General features: G+C 33.1%; 1 protein-coding gene across 2 annotated transcripts in view; it reads left to right on the top strand.

The window, feature by feature from the left end:
- Positions 1-13880, top strand: part of LOC106792337 (probable multidrug resistance-associated protein lethal(2)03659) — a 33272-nt gene extending 19392 nt beyond the window's left edge. The window contains exons 5-15 of one of the 2 annotated variants that reach the window (XM_014758714.1): positions 2379-2630; positions 2794-3046; positions 8187-8361; positions 8434-8590; positions 9887-10089; positions 10167-11490; positions 11547-11761; positions 11839-12459; positions 12523-12914; positions 12989-13096; positions 13156-13880. In XM_014758714.1, the coding sequence (XP_014614200.1) occupies positions 2379-2630; positions 2794-3046; positions 8187-8361; positions 8434-8590; positions 9887-10089; positions 10167-11490; positions 11547-11761; positions 11839-12459; positions 12523-12914; positions 12989-13096; positions 13156-13191 (3736 nt within the window). In that variant the 3' untranslated portion in view covers positions 13192-13880. Of the gene's footprint in view, positions 1-2378; positions 2631-2793; positions 3047-3148; positions 3931-8186; positions 8362-8433; positions 8591-9886; positions 10090-10166; positions 11491-11546; positions 11762-11838; positions 12915-12988; positions 13097-13155 lie in introns of those variants that run through there. The other variant, XM_014758715.1, reaches the window with a different exon arrangement.
- The last annotated feature ends 7014 nt before the right edge of the window (positions 13881-20894 follow it).

The raw sequence follows: 20894 nt of genomic DNA, 5'->3' as shown, positions 1-20894 counted from the left end.
GAACAATAAAATGTTTATTATTTTGCGCATATAAAGGAAGATTTATTACTAGAATTACAGTTAACATTTTATTTTTTTAATATAAAAATATATCATTATTCAATATAGTAAAAAATACCATAAGCATCAAGATTCGATTTAAAAATGCCGCGCTTATACGCCGATATATATAGATATACAGAACGCTCGACATTCGATGGTCAAGACGAAAAATTCTCGCTACAGCATGAAAAAATATCATAGATATATAATACAGAACGCTCAAAAATCGATGGCCAAAAGAAAAATAATCGCTATCGCATGAACAAATAGAAGGAGAGAAATATCCATTTCTTTTCTCACTCGACTCGCATTCACGACCGAGAGACCCCAAGATAACGCACACTAGTTCGCTCGCCTGTAAAAACCAACGAAGAGGCATGGCTTGCCCCCTCTCTTACAATTACCTTTCACCTTCATTTTTTCGCTTATTTTTGCAAATACGAAGATACACCTTACAACATTTTTTATGTACTTTTTAATTATCTACAACTTTTGTTTGAAACTTTTTTCGATTAAATGCCTAGATTCTAAGATATGGCTTTTTTACCCTTTTTTACCCTTTTTCTCAAAGATCTCCTGATCCAATTGCAAAAAAATTAGCACCATTCGATTCAGCGTCGTCAAATTACCATTGTATCAAATTGTAAGTGCGGTAGACCTGAAAAGTTCTCATTTGCCTTGTATTGACTGGCCTAAGTCGTAAAGTCGTTATTTTGCTAAGTCGTTTAAGTTGTTATTTTGCTAAGTCATTTACGTCGTATATTTTCTAGCTGTATAAGACGTTATTTTTACTTATTAGCCTTTAAGACGTTCCTTTTGATTTTATAATTCCTTTTATTTTTAAGAAGTGTTTATCCGTTTTTGTCATACTGATAGTTTCACAATATTCGTACTAACAAAATCTACCATTAACCTTTTGTTTCGCTGCCCCCACACCTGTTACTACATATCTATATATATATATTTATATATATATAGATATAAATATATTTATATAAAAAGATAATATGTATTGACGCGTGAACTGTAAATGATCAAGTTGCTGATGAAGTCCCCAGTAAGGGACGAAACGTACAACTAGTTCAAAATAAATTGTTCATCAGATTTATTAACCGTCTATAATTCCCTTTGAAACTTATATATTTATATTTTATGTTATTTTTATAGCTTAAATTATAAATATTCTATATGTTTTATAAAAAACAAAAATCAAAGTTATAATAAGAAATAAACAAAATCACAGCTTAATATTATCTTTTAGATGTCATTTGACATTACTTTTCACGAAGCAAGTAATCAAAATTTGGTTAAATACATTTAGCTGTAGCAATTTTTAATATTTATTTGCCATAAATACTGAAAATAACTTGAAAATGTAAGTTACTTATAAATATCCAAAATTATTCCTAACAGAAATTTGAAAGATTAAAATTTACATACATATTTTCAACTTTACTTTTCCTAAGCATTTTTTTCTTTAATCTAATTTTTTTAATCTAATTTCCTTAGATAAAGTATTTAATATAACAAACATAACACCATAATAAAACATAAATCATTATATAAAACCTTACACACAAAAATTTACTCGTACTATAGAAAATAGAGTAATATAATATATATAACTTGCAATTATAAATTAATTTATATTTTCAGAATTTTTTAACTCAATTCCAAAATTTATTTTACAATTTTTTTTACATAAATCATAAAAGATTATCTAGTTAAAAACCCATATTTATTAAATTAATATGAAGATTTGACATTTAAAGTTGAAAAATTTGAACCTTTTTCTCGAATCACCAGTGTCAAGCATCAAATAAAAAAGTACTGTCGCACTTTCTTCCGCACCATCGTCCATGCAAAGTATTTGCTTAATCGTAAATTCACACAAATGAGATTTATATATATATTCAATTTAATTTAAACCTATATTTTCTCTTTTTTTTAATCACTAAATTAAAAATTATTAAAATGTAAAATTTTAACTGCATACTGCAACTGCATTTCTAAACTGCATACAAATAAAAATAAATTTTACTTTAAAATATTTAATATTTTTTTAAAAAGTTTTAAGAAAGTCTCGGCAAGTCGTGTGTATGACATGCCTGCTATAAATTATATTATCCAAGGAAAGAACTTAATCAACAATGTGGAGCATTTAAATAATTTTATAAGTAATGCAAAACAACTTAAAAAAGCTGGTACAAATTTAAGTTTTACATGTTTTTTATTGTGTTGTTGAATATCATTGCGATATTATTAATATTATTATTTATTCGTAATTTTTATTTTTATTACTTAGTCTTAATTATAAAATATAAAATGTGTTTCAGGTGGATACTAAACACTTTTTTACTTGGATATAAAAGAGAGTTGCAAGAGACTGATCTATATTCGCCATTGAAAGAGGATCAAAGTAATCTTCTGGGAGATCGCATTTTTAAAATTTGGGAAGATGAAGAAAGAAAATGTCGAAAGAAAAATGACGGATCTGTACCACGATTGTACATAATATTGATAAAATGTTTTGGAAAAAGTATTATGTTGCTTGGTATAGCTTTAGCATTTATGGAGTTTGTTAGCAGGTGGGAAAACATTAAATAAATATTTTGTCAAGTTAATAATTTAGTGTTATCGTTTCGTAATTGCAATCGTAAAGTAACAAATTTTAAGTAAAATATTTACATTGTGAGATAAATTTTTTCTTTGTTTTCTGACATCAATGACAATTATGTTAAACGTTTTCAGAATAATTCAACCATTGATACTCAGAAATTTGTTGCATCTCTTAAGCACAAAAAAAGAAGTAAATCCAGGAATGTATTATTACGCTGCTGCGTTCATCTTGTTTCCCTTCATGGACTGTTTCATTGTCCATTTAACTTTGCAAGAACTAATGCATATTGGAATGAGAATAAAAGTAGCCTGTTGCTCTTTGATTTATAGAAAAATACTCAAATTGTCCAACTCTGTTTTTATAGATGGAACATCGGCTGGACAAGTAAGAAATATTATAGTTTTTCTTCTTTTAAGTTAGTTTATTAGACATAAAATAGGCTGAAAATTTATTTAAAGACGAAATGGACAATAACAATATTAATGTTACGTCCCAAAAAATGAAGTTTTAAAGAAATTTTACTAAGCCTGTTTTAGCCACTCTGCATTCACCGAGATTAGCTTAGATCAGGCAGGTTCACTTTTCCAAGGATTAAATAGTGATAGAAAGAAAGGAAAATAATAAATATTGGACGAATTTATTCGATGTTAATCTGCTTATTAATATAAGAAGAATTTCAACAGGGCTTCAGACAAAATAGATCGGTGGTGGATGTAATATTCATACTACGATAGATAAATAGCTGAAAAAGCTATAGAATTCAACAAACCGATATATATATATGCTTCGTTGAACTCCAGCAAGCATTTGACAAAGTGAAGCTTGGGGACGTACTACAGATCCTGAGGGCCAGAGGAGTAAACTGCGTCATAAGACAAATAATAAAGGAACTAAATACCAACAATACAACTAAGATAAGAGCTGGAAATATGACAACGAAAAAGATCCTGATACCAAGTGGGATCAGACAGGGCGACAGTCTAAGCCCGATCTTTTTCAACCTGATCATAGACAAAATAATAAAGAAGGTGGAAACAGCTGGAGAAGGAATCAAGTTAGAAAAAGAAAAAAGAAAAATAATATGCTACGCCAGCGATGCAATCATCATGTCGGAAGACGAAGACGACTTACAAAGGATGTTGTACAAATTCGAAAAGACGGCAGGCAAACTCAACATAACTATTTCGATACAGAAGACCGAATCACTCACTATCTCCAAGGAGCCCAGTCTTCGAACCGCCCGTCGAATTGTGGCAGACGCATCGCTGGTAATTTCAAAATATTGTCGTTATTTGGAGTATTATTCGCAAATGAAGAGGCATTCACGGTGGATAGCGATACGGGCGAATCGGTGGTTTGAATTGTTACTTCTTTGAATTTTGCTACTATTCTCTCCGCCTTTATTTTCGCGCTAAGAGCGGCATCGCGATAATCTTCACCTTCTTGGATACGATCTTCAACCGATTCGTCGGAAGCTCTTTCTACTAATTCGTTTTGAATGTTTTCCAATGCTAACATATCTGAATCGATATCCTTTAATTTTAGCATGACCATTGATATATCATCCTGATTAGGATTGTCTAAACCATTGATGAGTTTCTTAAAACTGATTAATTTACTTTTTAGTACTGCGCGTCTACGTATAAGTTTCGATTCACTAATTTCGCTCATTGAGGAATGCATTTTCACAATAAAAAGGCACGATTCGGGAGAGATAAGAGAGGAAGTATTTCACAAATTGGTGACTCGATAAAAAGTATTGCTCAAAACTCACGTGTTTTATGTTGACTGTCCTGTGGTGATGTACTGCACGCTTCCAGGCTGTATTGATTTCCTGTGGTGATTCTATGCACGCTTTCCAGGACGCCCTATGCTCGCTTTGTTGCTTCCCTGTGGTGACGGTTTCACGCTTCCAGGTTGAGTCTTGACGCTGATAGGATTGGAAACTTCCACGTTCTCTTTCTCATCTGCTTGAAGTGGACTGTATTTGCTGACGATGCCTCGATAGGATCGTGTATCCGGCTCGAAGGACCAAAAAATATGTTGAGGTACCGGTGCCCTTGATCGGTAATACGCTTTTTATTTATCGGTAAGATGCTGTGATGTTCGTGTTCTCGATTGTTGCTGCGTTGTATTTCGCTGTTGTCGGAATCCTACGATGCGCTGGCTTCGGTTTCGTTGCTTCGTGATGTGCCGTGGAGATGCTCGTGTGCTATCTCGCTGTTATGCAGCGTCGTTTTGTTCCGATGCGTTCTTCTTCTCGTTACGTTAAGTTCTTTCGTTCTGTCGTGATCTTCTGTATCGTTCGGTTACGATATATTGAATAATTCGTTAGGATGTATGTTCTTGTAATAATGATGTGCGGGGCGGCACGGCCTCTTATATTTAGGGAATGCTCGTCATCCCTTCTCTGCGCCCATTAGCCAATAGGAGAAAAAGTCTTTATGTTATAGTCTCACATGAATAAAATGTATAAAGGCCGTAGACGTGGAGATGACGCATCAGTAGGAACGCATTGAAATAAAGAAATTCACCAGACACGGCGGCGCCGAGTGTTTACTTAGTAAGTAAACACCGACCCAACGGTCCGAAGCACGAAAGGACCGTTGCACCGATACCTCAGATAGCCCTTTGTTCGATATATCTATAGTTTTTAAACGTTGCGTACCGACGCAACAATCGGTTTGTTGAATTCTATAGCTTTTTCAGCTATTTATCTATCGTAGTATGAATATTACATCCACCATCGATCTAATTTGTCTGAAGCCTTGTTGTTTTTCGCTTATTCCTGTCCGCTTTATTACCTTTGCCAAGATTTTCGTTATCACTTTCTGTACTGCACTTAGCAGACTGATTTCGCGGAAATTCTTTGGTTCTGTCTTGGTTCCTTTTTTAAATATGGGAATTGTTATGTTTCCCTTCCAATGAGTTGGTACTTTTGTGTTTTAAAAATTTTATCGAATAGGGTACTTTGTTTCTCTGTTAGTGATCTTCCCCCTTATTTTTTAGTTCGTTTGTTATTTCATTTATTCCTGGTGTTTTACGGTTTTTTCGTTTGTCCATTGTTCTTTGAACTTCTTCAGACGATATAGTGTAATCGCTTAGTGGCTCCTCTTCCTCTTTCTTGCATATATTGTAAGTCTCTTTCGTTCTATCCTTATACAGCTTTAAGAAATATTTTTCCTATTCATTCGTTGTGGTTTTGGCGGTCTGCACGGATGCGGTCTAAACGTTTACATGTTTTCTTCGGTTTCGTAGCATGTTCTATATTTTTTTCTGTGGTCCGTATAGGTTGTGTTCCATGTCAGTCGAGAATTTCTCCTAGTAATCCCGTTTGATTTGTCTAATTGTTTCGTTCACCTTGTTTCTAGTTCTTCGGTAATCGTCGTATGCTGTTATATTACTTCGGTACTGTATGTGGACGTACCTTTTTTCTTCTGCTAAGGTCCTTACTTCTTCCTCGAACCAGGGAGTGTTACTCCGTCTTCCGATAGAGTTGCATTTTTTTTTGCCAAGGGCTTCCTTCTGTTGCTTCTTTGATGTTTGTTTTGATCTTTTGCCATGCCGTCTCTACGTTGTCTATTTCTAGAATTTTGTTTCCCACTATTTTTTTCTCTAGTCGTCTTTGGTACAGGTTTTTTGTCGATTCATCGCCTAACAATTCTATATTTAGTTTTTCTGTTGTTGTTTGTTTTCCTTTCGGCTTCGTTTTGGTGTTAAGTGTGGTTTTTCTTATTTTCGCAAGTACCAGGTTGTGATTAGTGTCTGTATTTGCTGACGTTAAAACACTGATGTCCAGTATTTTTGTGTTCCTATTAGTTATTATGTAGTCTATTATCGATTTTTGTCCTTTGGTGTTTTCGAAGGTGAATTTATGTTGCGGTGTATGTGGGTAGAATGTTTTGTTGATCCGTAGTTCATTCATGGCGCAGAAGTTAATCAGCATGTCCCCGTTGTCATTCAAGGTGTTCTCGTTGAAATGATTTTTAATTCTTTTTACTACCCTGTTGTCGATCCTTGCATTAAAGTCCCCGAATATTACAGTCTCGTCTCGTCTAGGGATGTTGTCTAGATGCGCTTGCAGCAGATCGTAAAATTCCTCTTTCTCTTTTTGTGGTTTAGTGATATCTGAAGCATGTATACTGATTATGTGTTTCGTTGTCTTCTTCTGGAGCTGTAGTGTTACTTGTACTATCCTGTCGCTGATGTATTTGGACCCTATTGGCCAGTCAATAAAGGGCAAATAAGTACCCGGAGAGTTAAAAAAGTACAAATTGGATATTTATGGTAATTCGACGACGTTGAATCGAATGGTGCAAATTTTTTTGCAATTGGATGGCGCAACTCCGAGAAAAAAGGTAAAAAAGGGTAAAAAACGGCCGTATTTTAGAATCTAGGCATTTAATCGAAAAAAGTTTTAAACAAAAGTTGTGCAAAATTGAAAAATACATAAAAAATGTTGTAAGGTGTATCTTCGTATTTGCAAAAATAAGCGAGAAAATAAAAGTGAAAGGTAATTGTAAGAGTGGTGGCAAGCCACGCCTCTTCGTTGGTCTTTACACGCGAGTGAGCTAGTGTGCGTTATCTTGGGGTCTCTCGGTCGTGAATGCGAGTGCGAGTGAGAAAAGAAATGGATATTTCTCTCTTTCTATTTGTTCATGTGATAGCGATTATTTTTCTTCTGGCCATCGATTGTTGAGGGTTATGTATATCTATATATATCGACGTATAAGCGCGGCATTTTTAAATCGAATCTTGATGCTTATGGTACTCCGATTTTTTATTTATTGTCAAAGATAGTGAACCTTGATTAAAAGAAAAACAATAATTCATTTTAACGGAAACTATTATTATTTAGTCAACAAATTATGTATTTTAGGAAATTTTAAATTAAAGATTTGTTGTCTCGTAAATATATATTTGTGTATCAAATTGAATACATATTTGAAAAAGAAGAATTTTATATGTACACATAAAATTAATTCAAAATATACAGGAAAAGATGTTCTAAAAACGTGGAATTTATTTTTTGTCTAGACATAATTTTAATTCATTTTTATAAATATTATTAAATTTATATCAATTAATTATACAAATTAATTTTATGTCGAGATACGAAATAATTCATTATTTTTACTCTTGAGTAATTATTTCCGTCCTGTCTGAGGCTTTATTGCTAGTTTCAGGAGCATTTTTATTGTTTTTTACCGAGGGTAGGTTGCTAGCCTTACCCTCGAACCCTCCTTCTTTATCTGGGCTTGTGACCAGCTAGGTATTTACTAGGCGGAATTGACTATAGTTAATATAATATTCAATTAATAAATATATAATACAATATAAAGTTATGTTATAATATTGTACACAATTAATTGTTTGTGTAATATAATTTGAAAGTATAAATAATAATGATATATCCGCAAAATTATTTAAATGATCAAATCAGGCAATTAATTAAATTAATATAATAACTTATAAAACATAAGATATACAATATCGGTAACATAAAGTATAATAAATTTTTCAGATGGTTAATCTTATGAGTAATGATGCTAATAGATTAGATTACATAACACACAGTATTCATTATTTGTGGATCGGTCCAGTCCAAACTTTAATCATTGCCTGTGTGCTCTATTGGCAGTTGGGACTAGCTCCAGTTGCAGGTTTAGCCTTGTTTTTAATTTTTATTCCCCTTCAATGTGAGTACGTTTTTCTCTTAGAGACAATTAGAAAATGATCATATTTAGGACAATGATATTCTATCGTTTTAGGGTATATTGGAAAGAAAGCGTCTATGCTGATGCTATTGTCAGCTCTAAGAACAGATGAAAGATTGCGTTTAATGAATGAGCTGATTACTGGTGTACAGATTATAAAAATGTATGTTTGGGAAATACCGTTTTCACGAATCGTCGAGAAAAACCGGAAGTAAGCGGTGTATCGATCATGATCGTTTAAAAAGTTCTTAATATTTATTGTTTATCTTAAATAATGTTGTCATACATATATGTAAATATACAGGGTGATTTACTAACTCTTGCCACCAAGGTAGTTCCGAAAGTATGATAGTAGCAGAAAAGTTTATAAAACAAAAGGTGCGTGAAAAATTTGGAAGTATAATATGATGTCAGTTTTTTTGCTAGGTTTAGTCGCTTCTGATATTTAATGGTCAAGTTTACTTTTTCAAATGGAATGCTATGTTTTGGTACTTATTTTCTGATAGCGGCTGGCGTTGGCGAATCCAACGATATGCAACATGAAATACAAGACTTGACAATAACAAATAAAAATTATTCGGACCATGTCTGTTCCATCCTTTGTCAAACACCTAAAGGATGACGCAACCCTTTTTTTTTGTTTGCTCGTCAGGTGGAAAACCTTGCATAGGCGCCCTAGGCCCGGTACCTAAGAGAATGCCGGATTCCTACCGGCTAAAAACCACCCGCATACATTCATCCATCCCTCACGCGCGAGGGGTGGGTGGGTCCGCGTTTCATTGCGCAATTCACGCCTCACCCCTCCAGGACTAGCCAGACAGCTTCGCCTAGCATTCATCCATATCAGCACTCACACTGTCACAACACAATATATATCTTAGAAACTAGGTTCACACGATATATATATTTACAGCCGACATGCTAAACATGCAAGCACATAAGCATATGTGCACTTATACTACTTAAAAGTAACCTTAGGATTAAACTCCACCCCCTACATGCGGTCAAGGCGCCGCCCGGGTCGTCCGAAGCCTCGCCCGAGGGGGCCGAGCAGGAACCAGTCTCCTACTCGGTCCCACCCTCATCCGCTCATCATCATTCACTCTCTCTCTTTCACCCCCGCGAGGATGACGCAACCCTGACGCAAGCACGACGCGGAGGAGTTGTCGCGTGACTCGCTGGTCCGCCAGACTTGACCTTCGTTGATCTTCAAAGACCTTAATGTTGCGCATCATTGGATTTGCTATGACAGCCGTTATCAGAAAGTAAAACAAACTTGTCCTTTAAATCTCAAAAGCGACTAAACCTAGCAAAAAAAAAGCTGACGTCATATTATACTTTCGAATTTTTTATAAAACTTTCGTTGTATACATTTTTTTGCTACTATCATACTTTCGGAGCTATCTTGGTGGCAAAAGTTAGTGAATCACCCTATATATTCGTTCATCAAAGTCAGGAAAATATTTTTTAAATTATATTTCATTACAGTAATTGTTTCTTTATGTAGGAAGGAAATGAACATGATAAAGAAATACTCCATTGTCCAACAGATTGGAATGACATTCGATTCTTATATACCGCGAATCTGCCTGTTCATCTCGATTATGACGTACGTTGTTACCGGTAATTACATTACCGCAGAACAAGTCTTCACGATAACGTCGTTCTTTAACATCGTTAGAAATTCTATGACTATTGGGTTTTCTTTAAGTAAAGACATTTGTTATTTTTATAAAAATAAGGAGAATAAAGATAATTTACGAATTTATAATATGGTTTGATCATAGGCATTCATCAACTAGTCGAAGGTTTGGCATCAATACGTCGTTTCGAAAGATTTATGATGCACATAGAAATTGAGAAAAGCGAGAATAAGGCTCAAGATATTAGATCACATGAAGTGATATTGAAGAATGTAACTGCAAAATGGAATGATGAAAACAAAGAGAATACTCTAACCAGAATAAATTTATCCATTGAACCTGCTAGTCTAGTTGCAATCGTTGGACAAGTAGGTTCTGGAAAAAGCAGTTTACTACAAATTATATTAGAAGAATTGCCAGTGCAGGAAGGCTTTTTGAAAATCAGTGGTAAAGTCGCTTATGTTAGCCAACAGCCATGGATTTTCGCTTCGTCAATCAGACAGAACATACTCTTTGGTCATATTATGGATAAATCTCGTTACAAGAAAACTATTCAAGTCTGCCAATTAAACGAGGACATTGCTTCGTTTCCTCACGGTGATAAAACGATCGTTGGCGAAAGAGGAATAAGTTTAAGCGGTGGTCAACGTGCTCGTATCAATCTCGCTAGAGCAGTTTATGCTAATGCGGACATTTATTTATTAGATGATCCACTTTCAGCGGTTGACGCTCGAGTAAGTAGACGTATCCTTGAAGATTGTATATGTGGATATCTGAAAGACAAGACTAGAATTTTAGTGACGCATCAGCTTCAATTTCTAAAGTCTGCTGATCAAGTAATCGCAATGCAGAATGGTTCAATTCAGACCCGAGGTGATTTTAATATGCTTGAAGCTTCTGGTGTTGATTTCACGAAGTTTTTGATGGGGGAAAAGGAGTTAGAAAAAAAAGAAGAATCTATAAAAGAAGGAAAGATTAAAGATTCGAGAGGTTTATCGAGTGAAAACATGAATGAAATATCGTTAAAAAAATTGGCACCTATTGAAGTGATAGAGATGAGAACAACTGGACATGTGTCGGCTAAGGTTTACATCTCTTATTTCAAGGCGAGCAGGAGTCCTTTATTATTGCTACTGATGATCGTATTATTCATTTCTTATCAAATGGCTGCTAGTGGTGGCGATTTCTTTGTCGCTTATTGGGTTAACATCGAAGAAAATTCCTGGATCATCTTGGGAAATAATACGGTTTTATTTGATTGGAAAGGATCGTTTAATCGAACGGAAGTAATTTACATTTATAGTGGACTAACTGCATTGACAGCAACAGCCGCCTTCTTGCAAATGTTTTCTTACTATGAAATCTGCATGCGTTCTTCCAGAAATTTACACGACAACATGTTTCGAAGCATTGTACGAACAAGCATGCATTTTTTCCATAACAATCCAATTGGTCGTATCTTGAATAGGTAAATTTGCTAATTATTCTTTTTCCAACATTTATAAATTTCTAGTTTTCTTTCAGATTCTCCAAAGATACTGGTGCCCTTGACACACGAATGCCTATTTGTATGTTTGATATTATAATTATTGGTATTGGATTGATAGCGATAATAGTAATAGTAGGAAACATAAATCCTTGGCTGCTGATACCTGTCATTTTTATTGGCATAATTATATATTTTTTAAGAGATTTTTATTTGTCGACCAGTCGTAGCGTTAAACGATTAGAAGGAATAAGTAAGTATTTTGTGTAATATAATGCTAATATTTAAGTTTTCTTCTTAACTAGTTATTTATGTTCTTTTTTGTAAAAGCTCGATCACCGGTATTCGATCACGTAAGCGCAACGCTTCAAGGCTTGTCGACCATTAGAGCATTAAACGCTGAAAAAATTCTTATCAGAGAATTTGATAGTCATCAAGATCTGCATTCCTCTGCTTGGTTTATCTTCTTTTCAGCTTCACGAGCTTTTGGCATTTACATCGAACTTGTCTCTTTGGTGTACAATGCGATTATAATTATATTCTTCCTCTTTTTGAAGGATACTGTAGTCAGTGATGTTGGATTGGTGATCACTCAAATGTCTCTGCTTGTTGACATGTTACAATGGGGGGTAAGACAGACGGTTGAAGTCGAAAATTTGATGACTTCGGTCGAGAGAGTTCTCGAGTATAGTCATTTAAAAGAAGAACCAATGTTGGAAAGTAATCCGAAATGCAAATCACCGAAAGATTGGCCTAAATACGGACATGTCGAATTTAAAAACGTAAAACTAAAATATGGACCGATGGAACCATACATTCTAAAGGATATAACATTCACAATAATTCCAAAAGAAAAGATTGGTATCGTTGGTCGTACTGGTTCCGGAAAATCGTCTTTGATCAATGCCCTTTTTCAATTATCTAGCGTGGAAGGGGAAATTTTTATTGATGGTATTCCTATCAACACAATAGGTTTGCATGATTTTCGTTCAAAAATTAGTATTATTCCTCAAGAACCAATTCTGTTTAGTGGTAGTCTTCGGCAAAATTTGGATCCTTTTGAAGAGTATTCTGATCATATACTCTGGCAAGCCTTACAGGAAGTTGAGTTAAAACAAATAGTCGAAGAGATGGTTGCTGGTCTAAATTCTCCAGTGTTCGAAGGAGGAATGAATTTAAGTGTTGGACAACGTCAATTATTATGTTTGGCTCGTGCTATTATTAGAAACAATAAAATCATCGTTTTGGACGAAGCAACGGCAAACGTTGATCTTCGTACAGACTTGCTAATTCAACAAACTGTTAGAAATAAATTTAAAGATTGCTCAGTCCTTACGATAGCTCACAGATTAAATACGATTATGGATAGTGATAAGATACTTGTAATGGATACTGGCCGTTTAATGGTAAGCATCAAAACAATTTTGATTTGAAATTTAACTTCTGTTTTTTTAATTTAAAACAAATATTTTTTACTTAGGAATTCGACCATCCTTACATTTTGTTACAAAATAAGAGTTACTTTTATCATATAGTACAGCAAACTGGTTCTACAATGGCAAATGAACTTATGGAAATCGCAAGAAAAGTAAGAATGTTTTTTATTTCTTTGTGAAATTTTTCTATATTTTATCCGATTTTTTTCAGAGTTATTATATGATGACTGATAAACTGCCATCATGATGACAATAATTATAAGTAAAAGTAATTTTGTTCACTTTACTTTTCGAAGTCCAAGATAATGCTTTATTCTTTTATAATAAGTCATTTCTATATTTTTTATATATACTGGTGTACACTCATGAAGGAACGTCTGATGCAATCTGGTTTCTTAATTTATACAGCTGAGAGTGTTCACGTAACAAGTTTTTTTCGATCGAGCTCTTACTAAGGATAACCACTTGTTACAATTCATAAACGAATCCTAAATATCTGGAAATATCTCATGAAGAAAGAGTAGTTGTCCTTGCATTTATCTAATGTCATCGCCACGGAGTACTTAAAATAATATTATTACATTTTATGAAGAGCTTTGAAAAAGTTAAAATTATCCGAATTCCACATGTGTTACTATCACAACGATTCTTCTTGAAAGTAACGTTTACTTTGAAAGAAGCCACCAGATATTTAAGAACTATTTAAAAAAATATGTGTGAATGATAAACAGAACAATTGAAATCATTATTTATATTTAACAGTTTTTAACTGCATTATAAACGTACACAAAGCTACTGAATACGTTTCACATAAATTTAGTAAAATACTTAAATCTTCAATTGTACTCTATAAGAGCTTATATAATGTGTAATGATCTTGTGTTATTTTACGTGTAACTGCAAACGATTTCTAGTGACCTATTGGCACTTGTTAAATTAATGAGGAAAAATATCTTATAATATGGGTGGTAAAAGTTTAATAAATCTATATATTATATCTATTACAAGTTCTTCCGTGCCACGTGCTATTACTTTTACTTTAACTAWGTAATTYTTCTAACAGAGAGCCCTATACAGCTAATCGCTGTCCCTTATATACTAATCTTACATGGACTAAAATGGGGAGACTTACATGTGTGCGTCTCTCTCACGAACAGTAGCACACCAACACATACTTTTGCGCTACAGCACATACATTTAACCTTGCAATAGACAATGTACACATCTCAACAGCACTATTATCTAACTCCTTTTGAATTATTAATTGAAATCTCAGCTTGTAATATAACTTGTACAACTTTGTGCTTTTTGGTAAAAGTCTTATGTAGCTTTTAGCGATTCTGTATAAGTCCTCTTGCAACTCAACCTAATGACTAATTAAAAGCAACTGAACTTGTATGAACGTAGATTTCTTTAATATGGAGTCTTCTAGTAATTGTAAAGAGCTAGTGATGAGGAAGATAAGGGTTAAATTAAAATAAAAAATAAAAGATGTGATTGAGCAAATAGGTACAGAAAAACTTTATTGGTTCGTCAGGGAAAAGCCTTACGGCATAAAAATCCTTGATTAACTATGTAAGATTACAAGAATTAACAGTATCCACTCAAATGTTGTACACGTGTTGCTCCTCTCGATCACTTCGTCGTTTTTCAAAGCTAGTATAAGGAGTTTATAGGTGGTACCTGTACCATTATGTTCTGCCATTTCGTCTTACGAGAGGTTTCTAGGAGTAACTTTTATTCTTTGCGTTCTTCCCTTGATATGAACTCACTCTTTCGTCTCACCACTTCCTAAATACGCAGATTCCACCAATCTGGATAGTAGTGATTACCCCCCCCCTCCCCCCCTACTACTGAGAAAATCACTGAACTAATAAATAGTGTTTTGGAGTAATTCGACTTCACAGCTTATTGCACACGCTTCGAATGATAACAGCAGTGTCCTTAAATTCACTTATAATTATTATGTCGCAACAAGTGCGTCCGTATAAATGTACTTTATTGCTAGGAGTATCTATTCTATTTAGCGCTGATGTGTTTCAAGCATAATTTGACTTTTTTTACACTAATTTCCTAAGGATGGACGACGATAAAATAGAATATGATGATATAGAATTGTGTGCAGATAGTTTATCGAATTGCGATAACAAGAGTATCGATGATGATTCTAGTGACAATATTATGTATCGTTCTAGAACTACTATTCGACTAAGAATTTCAAGCAGTTCTGATTCAAGCTTAGATTCGGATGATTCTGTTTCTCAAGAAGAATGGTAATTAGTAGACAAACCCTCAGTCTTGGAAGAGTTTTTAGGTCGCTCAGTAATAAATACAGAGAACTTTCCGGATAGTATAGCGGATGCTGTAGCTTTATTTATTGGCGATGATTTTTTTACATTCCTCTTGTAGAGGAGTCAAATAGATATTATTACCAAAATATTGATAAATTCACAACTTTCAAGAAAGCCCTCAAATGGAAAGACATTACGATACAAGACATGAAGAAATTTTTGGGGCTTATTCTTCTTATGGGAGAAATGCGTAAGTACCGAAGAGAGGATTATTAGAGCACGGATCCGTGTATAGAAACGCCAATTTTTCCGAAAATAATGACAAGAGACAGATTTCGTATGTTATGGAAAGCTTGGCATTTAATAATAATGAAGAGTTGACTGATGAATCAGACAGGCTTTCGAAAGTCAGACCACTACTGAATTACTTTGTTCTCAAGTTTATAAATATTTATAAGCCTATTCAGCATTTTTATTTGGATTAAGGAATAATACCGTGGAGGAGGAGGTTATTCTTTAGAATTTACAATGTAACGATGATTATAAAATATGGAATTCTAGTTCGTATACTGTGCGAAAGTACTACAGGCTACATGTGTCATTTCGAAATTTATTGTGCTCAAAGAAAACAATTGATAGAAACAATTGAAACAGTTGTATCACCTTATATAGACTTGTGGCACCGTATCTACATGGATAATTATTATAATAGCGTGGAAAATACTGAAAAGCTATTACAAAATAAAATTAGAATTTGCGGCACTATTTGAAAAACTAGAGGATTTCTTGATTGTCTAGAAACCATTTCTTTGACAAAAGGAGAAATGGCCTTCAGATAAAAATGAGACATTTTAGTACAAGTATGGTAATCAAAGAAAACAGTGTATCTCATATTGACAATACATTCATGTGAAATGAAAGAAAGTAAAAACTATTGATAGAAAAACAAAGGAAAAAATAGTGAAACCTAACGCGCTGATTGACTACGATAAGTATGTGAAAGGTGTTGATCAGGCTTACCAATATTTCTCATATTACTGCATTCTAAGACAAACAATCATATGGACAAAAAATTGCTTTGTACCTTATAAATTGCACATTATTAAACTCATTTGTTGTTCATTTCCGTGAAGGAAAAAAAAATAAGGTACAAAAATTTTTTGAAACTCGTTGCTGTTCTTTGGCTTACTGATGAAATTGTACCAGAATCTGATCCAGACTCAGAAGAACAAATACCATCAACAGCTGGCATTAGAAAAAAAGCTGCAAAAGACCACCCTCCGGGCAGACTTTCTATGGACATGAAGAAACATGTATTAGAATCAATAGTGGAAACTGGAAGAAATAAAAATGTATTACAATAATGTCTTGTGAGCTCCGTTAAAAAAATACGCAGTGTAACGCAGTATAAGTGTAAATTTTATAATGTACCCTTGCACAAAGGAAAATGCTTTGAAAGATATCACACTATAAAATATTTTTAAATTCTTGATTTTCTTAGTTTTTAATTTATAATAAAGTATTTCTATTTTTTGAAGTTATACTTTTTTTGGCGCGTTTTCTAAACTGAAGTTAGATGCGACCGAAAAATCGACACCACGAAGTTGTCGGATATTTACGATGCGCGGGCAAAGCGATTTCAAATTTTTCTCAAGCGGTCACCCATTCAAGTTCTAATCGTACTCAAGCGCTGCTTGACTTATAATGATCGAGCAGGAACTAGTGCTGTCACTGCGTCATGCCCGTTGACGCATGAACTTATTTGATATAACTCCCTTATATTAAGTGTGGACTGATTTCTATATTTTGATATTTTCGACCAGGATCAGTATACATTTAAATTTCTGTTTAAGTTTTCGAGAAGCTTAAAACTAATGCAGAGAAATGTAAAGAATATTGTCTTCGTAGGAAAAAGAAAAAGGAAAACAAAACGCAAATTAATGCGGAACGTTGTAGGTTGCGAAGAAAAATGATTGCACTAGGACATGAATTGTCTGCAAATGAAATTTTATGTATTCCGTCAACTTCTAATTTACTTTACGAACCATCGGCTCAGCCTGTGATTACCGGTACAAATTTAAATACTTTAAATGTCACAGCAAAAACTAATATTATTGCTAATTATATATTCTATTTGTTTGGTCTTTATTTTTTGAAGTTATTTGAAGTTATTTGAAGTTATTTTTTGAAGTTATTTGCATTTATTTTACATTTATCCAATACTAAAAATAACGAACATGGCCTGACGAGGATTTCCTTCAGAATTCGTGTGGCATTCAATGTGTTAACAATCTATGTACGATCCGTAAAGATTGTAGATTCTTAGCGTATATTCGAAATACGCGCCTGAATCATTTTGAGAATATTGAAATGAAAAAATTCTTTCCTTGCTGAGAATATTGAGAATATCGGAATGTTGTTATCGCGCCTCTCCACTCTTCCAACCGTTGTAAAGCACGCCCTGCTGGGTCCATCAACAAAGACACTCGTCCTATTCTTTCACTGGACACCTACGACGACACGTTTTAGACAACCAGCGAAGAATTAACAAAGAAACCGACGAACAAAGCGATACAAGCTAGAAGTGAAATAAGCAAATCATAAGTATCCCTTATACTTCCATAAACATGGTGAGCCTTGTTGTTGAATCCATATACAAGCGAAGCAAACGAGAGGTGACACACGTGTTCAATCTTCTATTAGACGCAATTCCTTATTATAATTAATTTATCAACCAGAGATTTTATGCGAGAGGTGAGACACGTGGTCAATTTTTGCTTAGGCGCAATTCCTTATTATATCTAATTTATCAACCAGGGTTTTTATGCCACAAGGCTTTTCCCTGACGAGCCAATAAAGTATTATACCTTGTTGTATTGGCTCAACCAAGGGTTTTATTTCTTATTTCTTATTTTAATTAAACCCTTCTTCTTCCTCACGTATAAATAAATAAATTAAATTATACTTATGAATTTTAATATATATATACATATAAACCTTTATCAATTATATTAAATATCTTTATTTTATTTTATCATTTTATCGTCTTATTGACAAATTTAGAGTATGTATTTAATTGGCACGCGGAATAGTTGCAGTTATTTTTGATGTTGATGTTTTTTTTCGAAGTTATTTTTTTTCTTAAGTTATTTTTGAGGTTATTGAGATTATACTTGTTTTGGTACGCTAAAGAAGTACAACTTATTACGTGCGTACATAAGTACACACACACATTTTTTTTTTAAAATAAATAAAGAAACAAATTTTTAAAGAGAAACTAAAAGTTTTATTTCAAAAAACCAACAGTTCAAAAACTACAGCTATTTTATGAATAAGTAATTTTGCGTACGAATTGTAAAAAATGGCCCGGTATACGGGGAGAGTTGGGCGATAAGGCACCCGTGCGAGATATAAGTTCGTATTTCTGTTTTTCGTTAATAAGTATATACTTTGTTTTCTGTAAAATCAGTGAATCTTTCATTAAGATTGATCGTTAACGTGAAAAAATAAATTTAAAGATAATGGAATTTAAGAAAGTATAATTTAGTACAATTAGTTATTTCTAAAATAATTCATCGTTAACGTGAAAAAATAAATTTAAAGATAATGGAATTTAAGAAAGTATAATTTAGTACAATTAGTTATTTCTAAAATAATTCATCGTTAACGTGAAAAAATAAATTTGAAAATAAACGCATCCATCAGCTATAGAAAAAGGTAAGAATCTTATTTTAATTCCTTACACTGTAATAAAATTGTAACCAGCTTCCTACTTTAACTACCCTCATGATTTTTTGCTAGTTTCCCAAACCATTTATCTCCTTTTTAGACGAATTTGTTCAATTTTGGCATTTATGCTTTTTCCATGTTAGTTTGGAATCTAGATGTAGTCCCAAATACTTCACCGTCGTTACTTGCGGAATTTCTGTATTATATAGTTGTATTTTCGGTATTTGGTTTATCCTCAGTGTAAACGTAATATGTTTACAATTTACCTTGATCTTCTTATTACGTAACTATTCTTCGAGAGAGTTGATTTGGTTTTGTAACGATTGAATTGCTTGTTGCAGGTCCTTGTTTATAATAAGCATTGCCGTGTCATCTGCAAATGTTAAGACTGTACAGTTTGCGTTTATTGATATGTCTGCCGTATAGAGGGTGTAGAGAATTGGTCCGAGGATACTTCCCAGCGGAATACTAGTTTTGAGTAGTTCAAGTAGTTTGATGTTCGAATGAGTATCTTTTATTTTTACGTAGAATGTCCTGTCGGAGAGATAAGATTTTAGAAGTTTGAAATACGAATATGGAAAGTGTTTGTTGATTATTTGTAGTAATCCTTGATGCCACACTTTATCGAAAGCTTTTTCTATATAAGCCAGTCAACAAGGGGCAAATAAATATCTGGAGAGCTAAAAAGGTGTAAATTTGATATTTATGGTAATTCGATGACGCTGAATCGAATGCTGCTAATTTTCTTGCAATTAAATAGCGCAATTCCCAGAAAAAAGGTAAAAAAGGGTAAAAAACGACCGTATCTTAGAATCTAGGCATTTAATAGAAAAAAGTTTTAAACAAAAGTTGTAGACAATTGAAAAATACATAAAAAATGTTCGAAAGTGTATCTTCGTATTTGCAAAAATAAGCGAGAAAATAAAGGTCTTTACACGCGAGCAAGCTAGTGTGCGTTATCTTGGGGTCTCTCAGTCGAGAATGCGAGTGCGAGTGAGAAAAAAAATGGATATATCTCTCTATGGATATTTCTCTCTTTCTATTTTTTCATGCTGTAGCGAGAATTTTTCGTCTTGGACATCGAGTGTTGAGGGTTATGTATATCTATATATATATCGGCGTATAAGCGCGGCATTTTTAAATCGAATCTTGATGCTTATGGCACCCCGTTTTTCTATTTATTGTCAAAAATAGTGAACCTTGATTAAAAGCAAAACAATAATTCACTTTAAAAAAACCAATTATTATTTATATAGTCGAGAAAATAAAAATAATGAATTAATTTTGTGTCTCGGCGTATAAAATTAATTGGTATAAATAATTGATATAAATTTTTTGCCTCACAAAAATTTATTTGTATATCAAATTGAATACGTATTCTTTTTAAGACGAAATTTATAATTTAAAAATGTTTCCAAGTAAATTATGTATTTTAGGAAATTTTATATTACAGATTTGTTGTCTCGTAAAAATTTATTTGTGTATCAAATGTAATACATATTTGAAAAAGAAGAATTTTATATCTACACATAAAATTAATTCAAGATATATAGGAAAGGATATTCTAAAAACGTGGAATTTACTTTTTGTCGAGACATAATTTTAATTCATTTTTATTATGTTATAAGAAAACAGAAATGGATTTTTATTCAGCTTCACAAYCACAAAAATTGTAAGGAAAAAATTGAATATTTGTCAAATGACACGCTAGCGTATGTAGTATCGTCTCTGCTTTTCGCACTGGTAGTTACCGTTCGATTCTTCGCAAGGGAATTATTTTTTTTCAAGTTTTTCTATCCTTAAGCTATACAAATTCTTTTTACATTTCTTAATGTTTCATTATATACAGAAAAGATATAGAAATATATACATTATTATTTTTTACTATATTGAAGAATAATATATTTTTATTTAAAAAAAATAAAATGTT

The sequence above is a fragment of the Polistes canadensis genome, unplaced genomic scaffold (assembly GCF_001313835.1).
Source record: "Polistes canadensis isolate GaletaPanama2010 unplaced genomic scaffold, ASM131383v1 scaffold_407, whole genome shotgun sequence".
NCBI classification, from domain to species: Eukaryota; Metazoa; Arthropoda; class Insecta; order Hymenoptera; family Vespidae; genus Polistes; species Polistes canadensis.
Note: the sequence above shows the minus strand (reverse complement) of the source record. Positions and strands in the feature narration are given on the sequence as shown.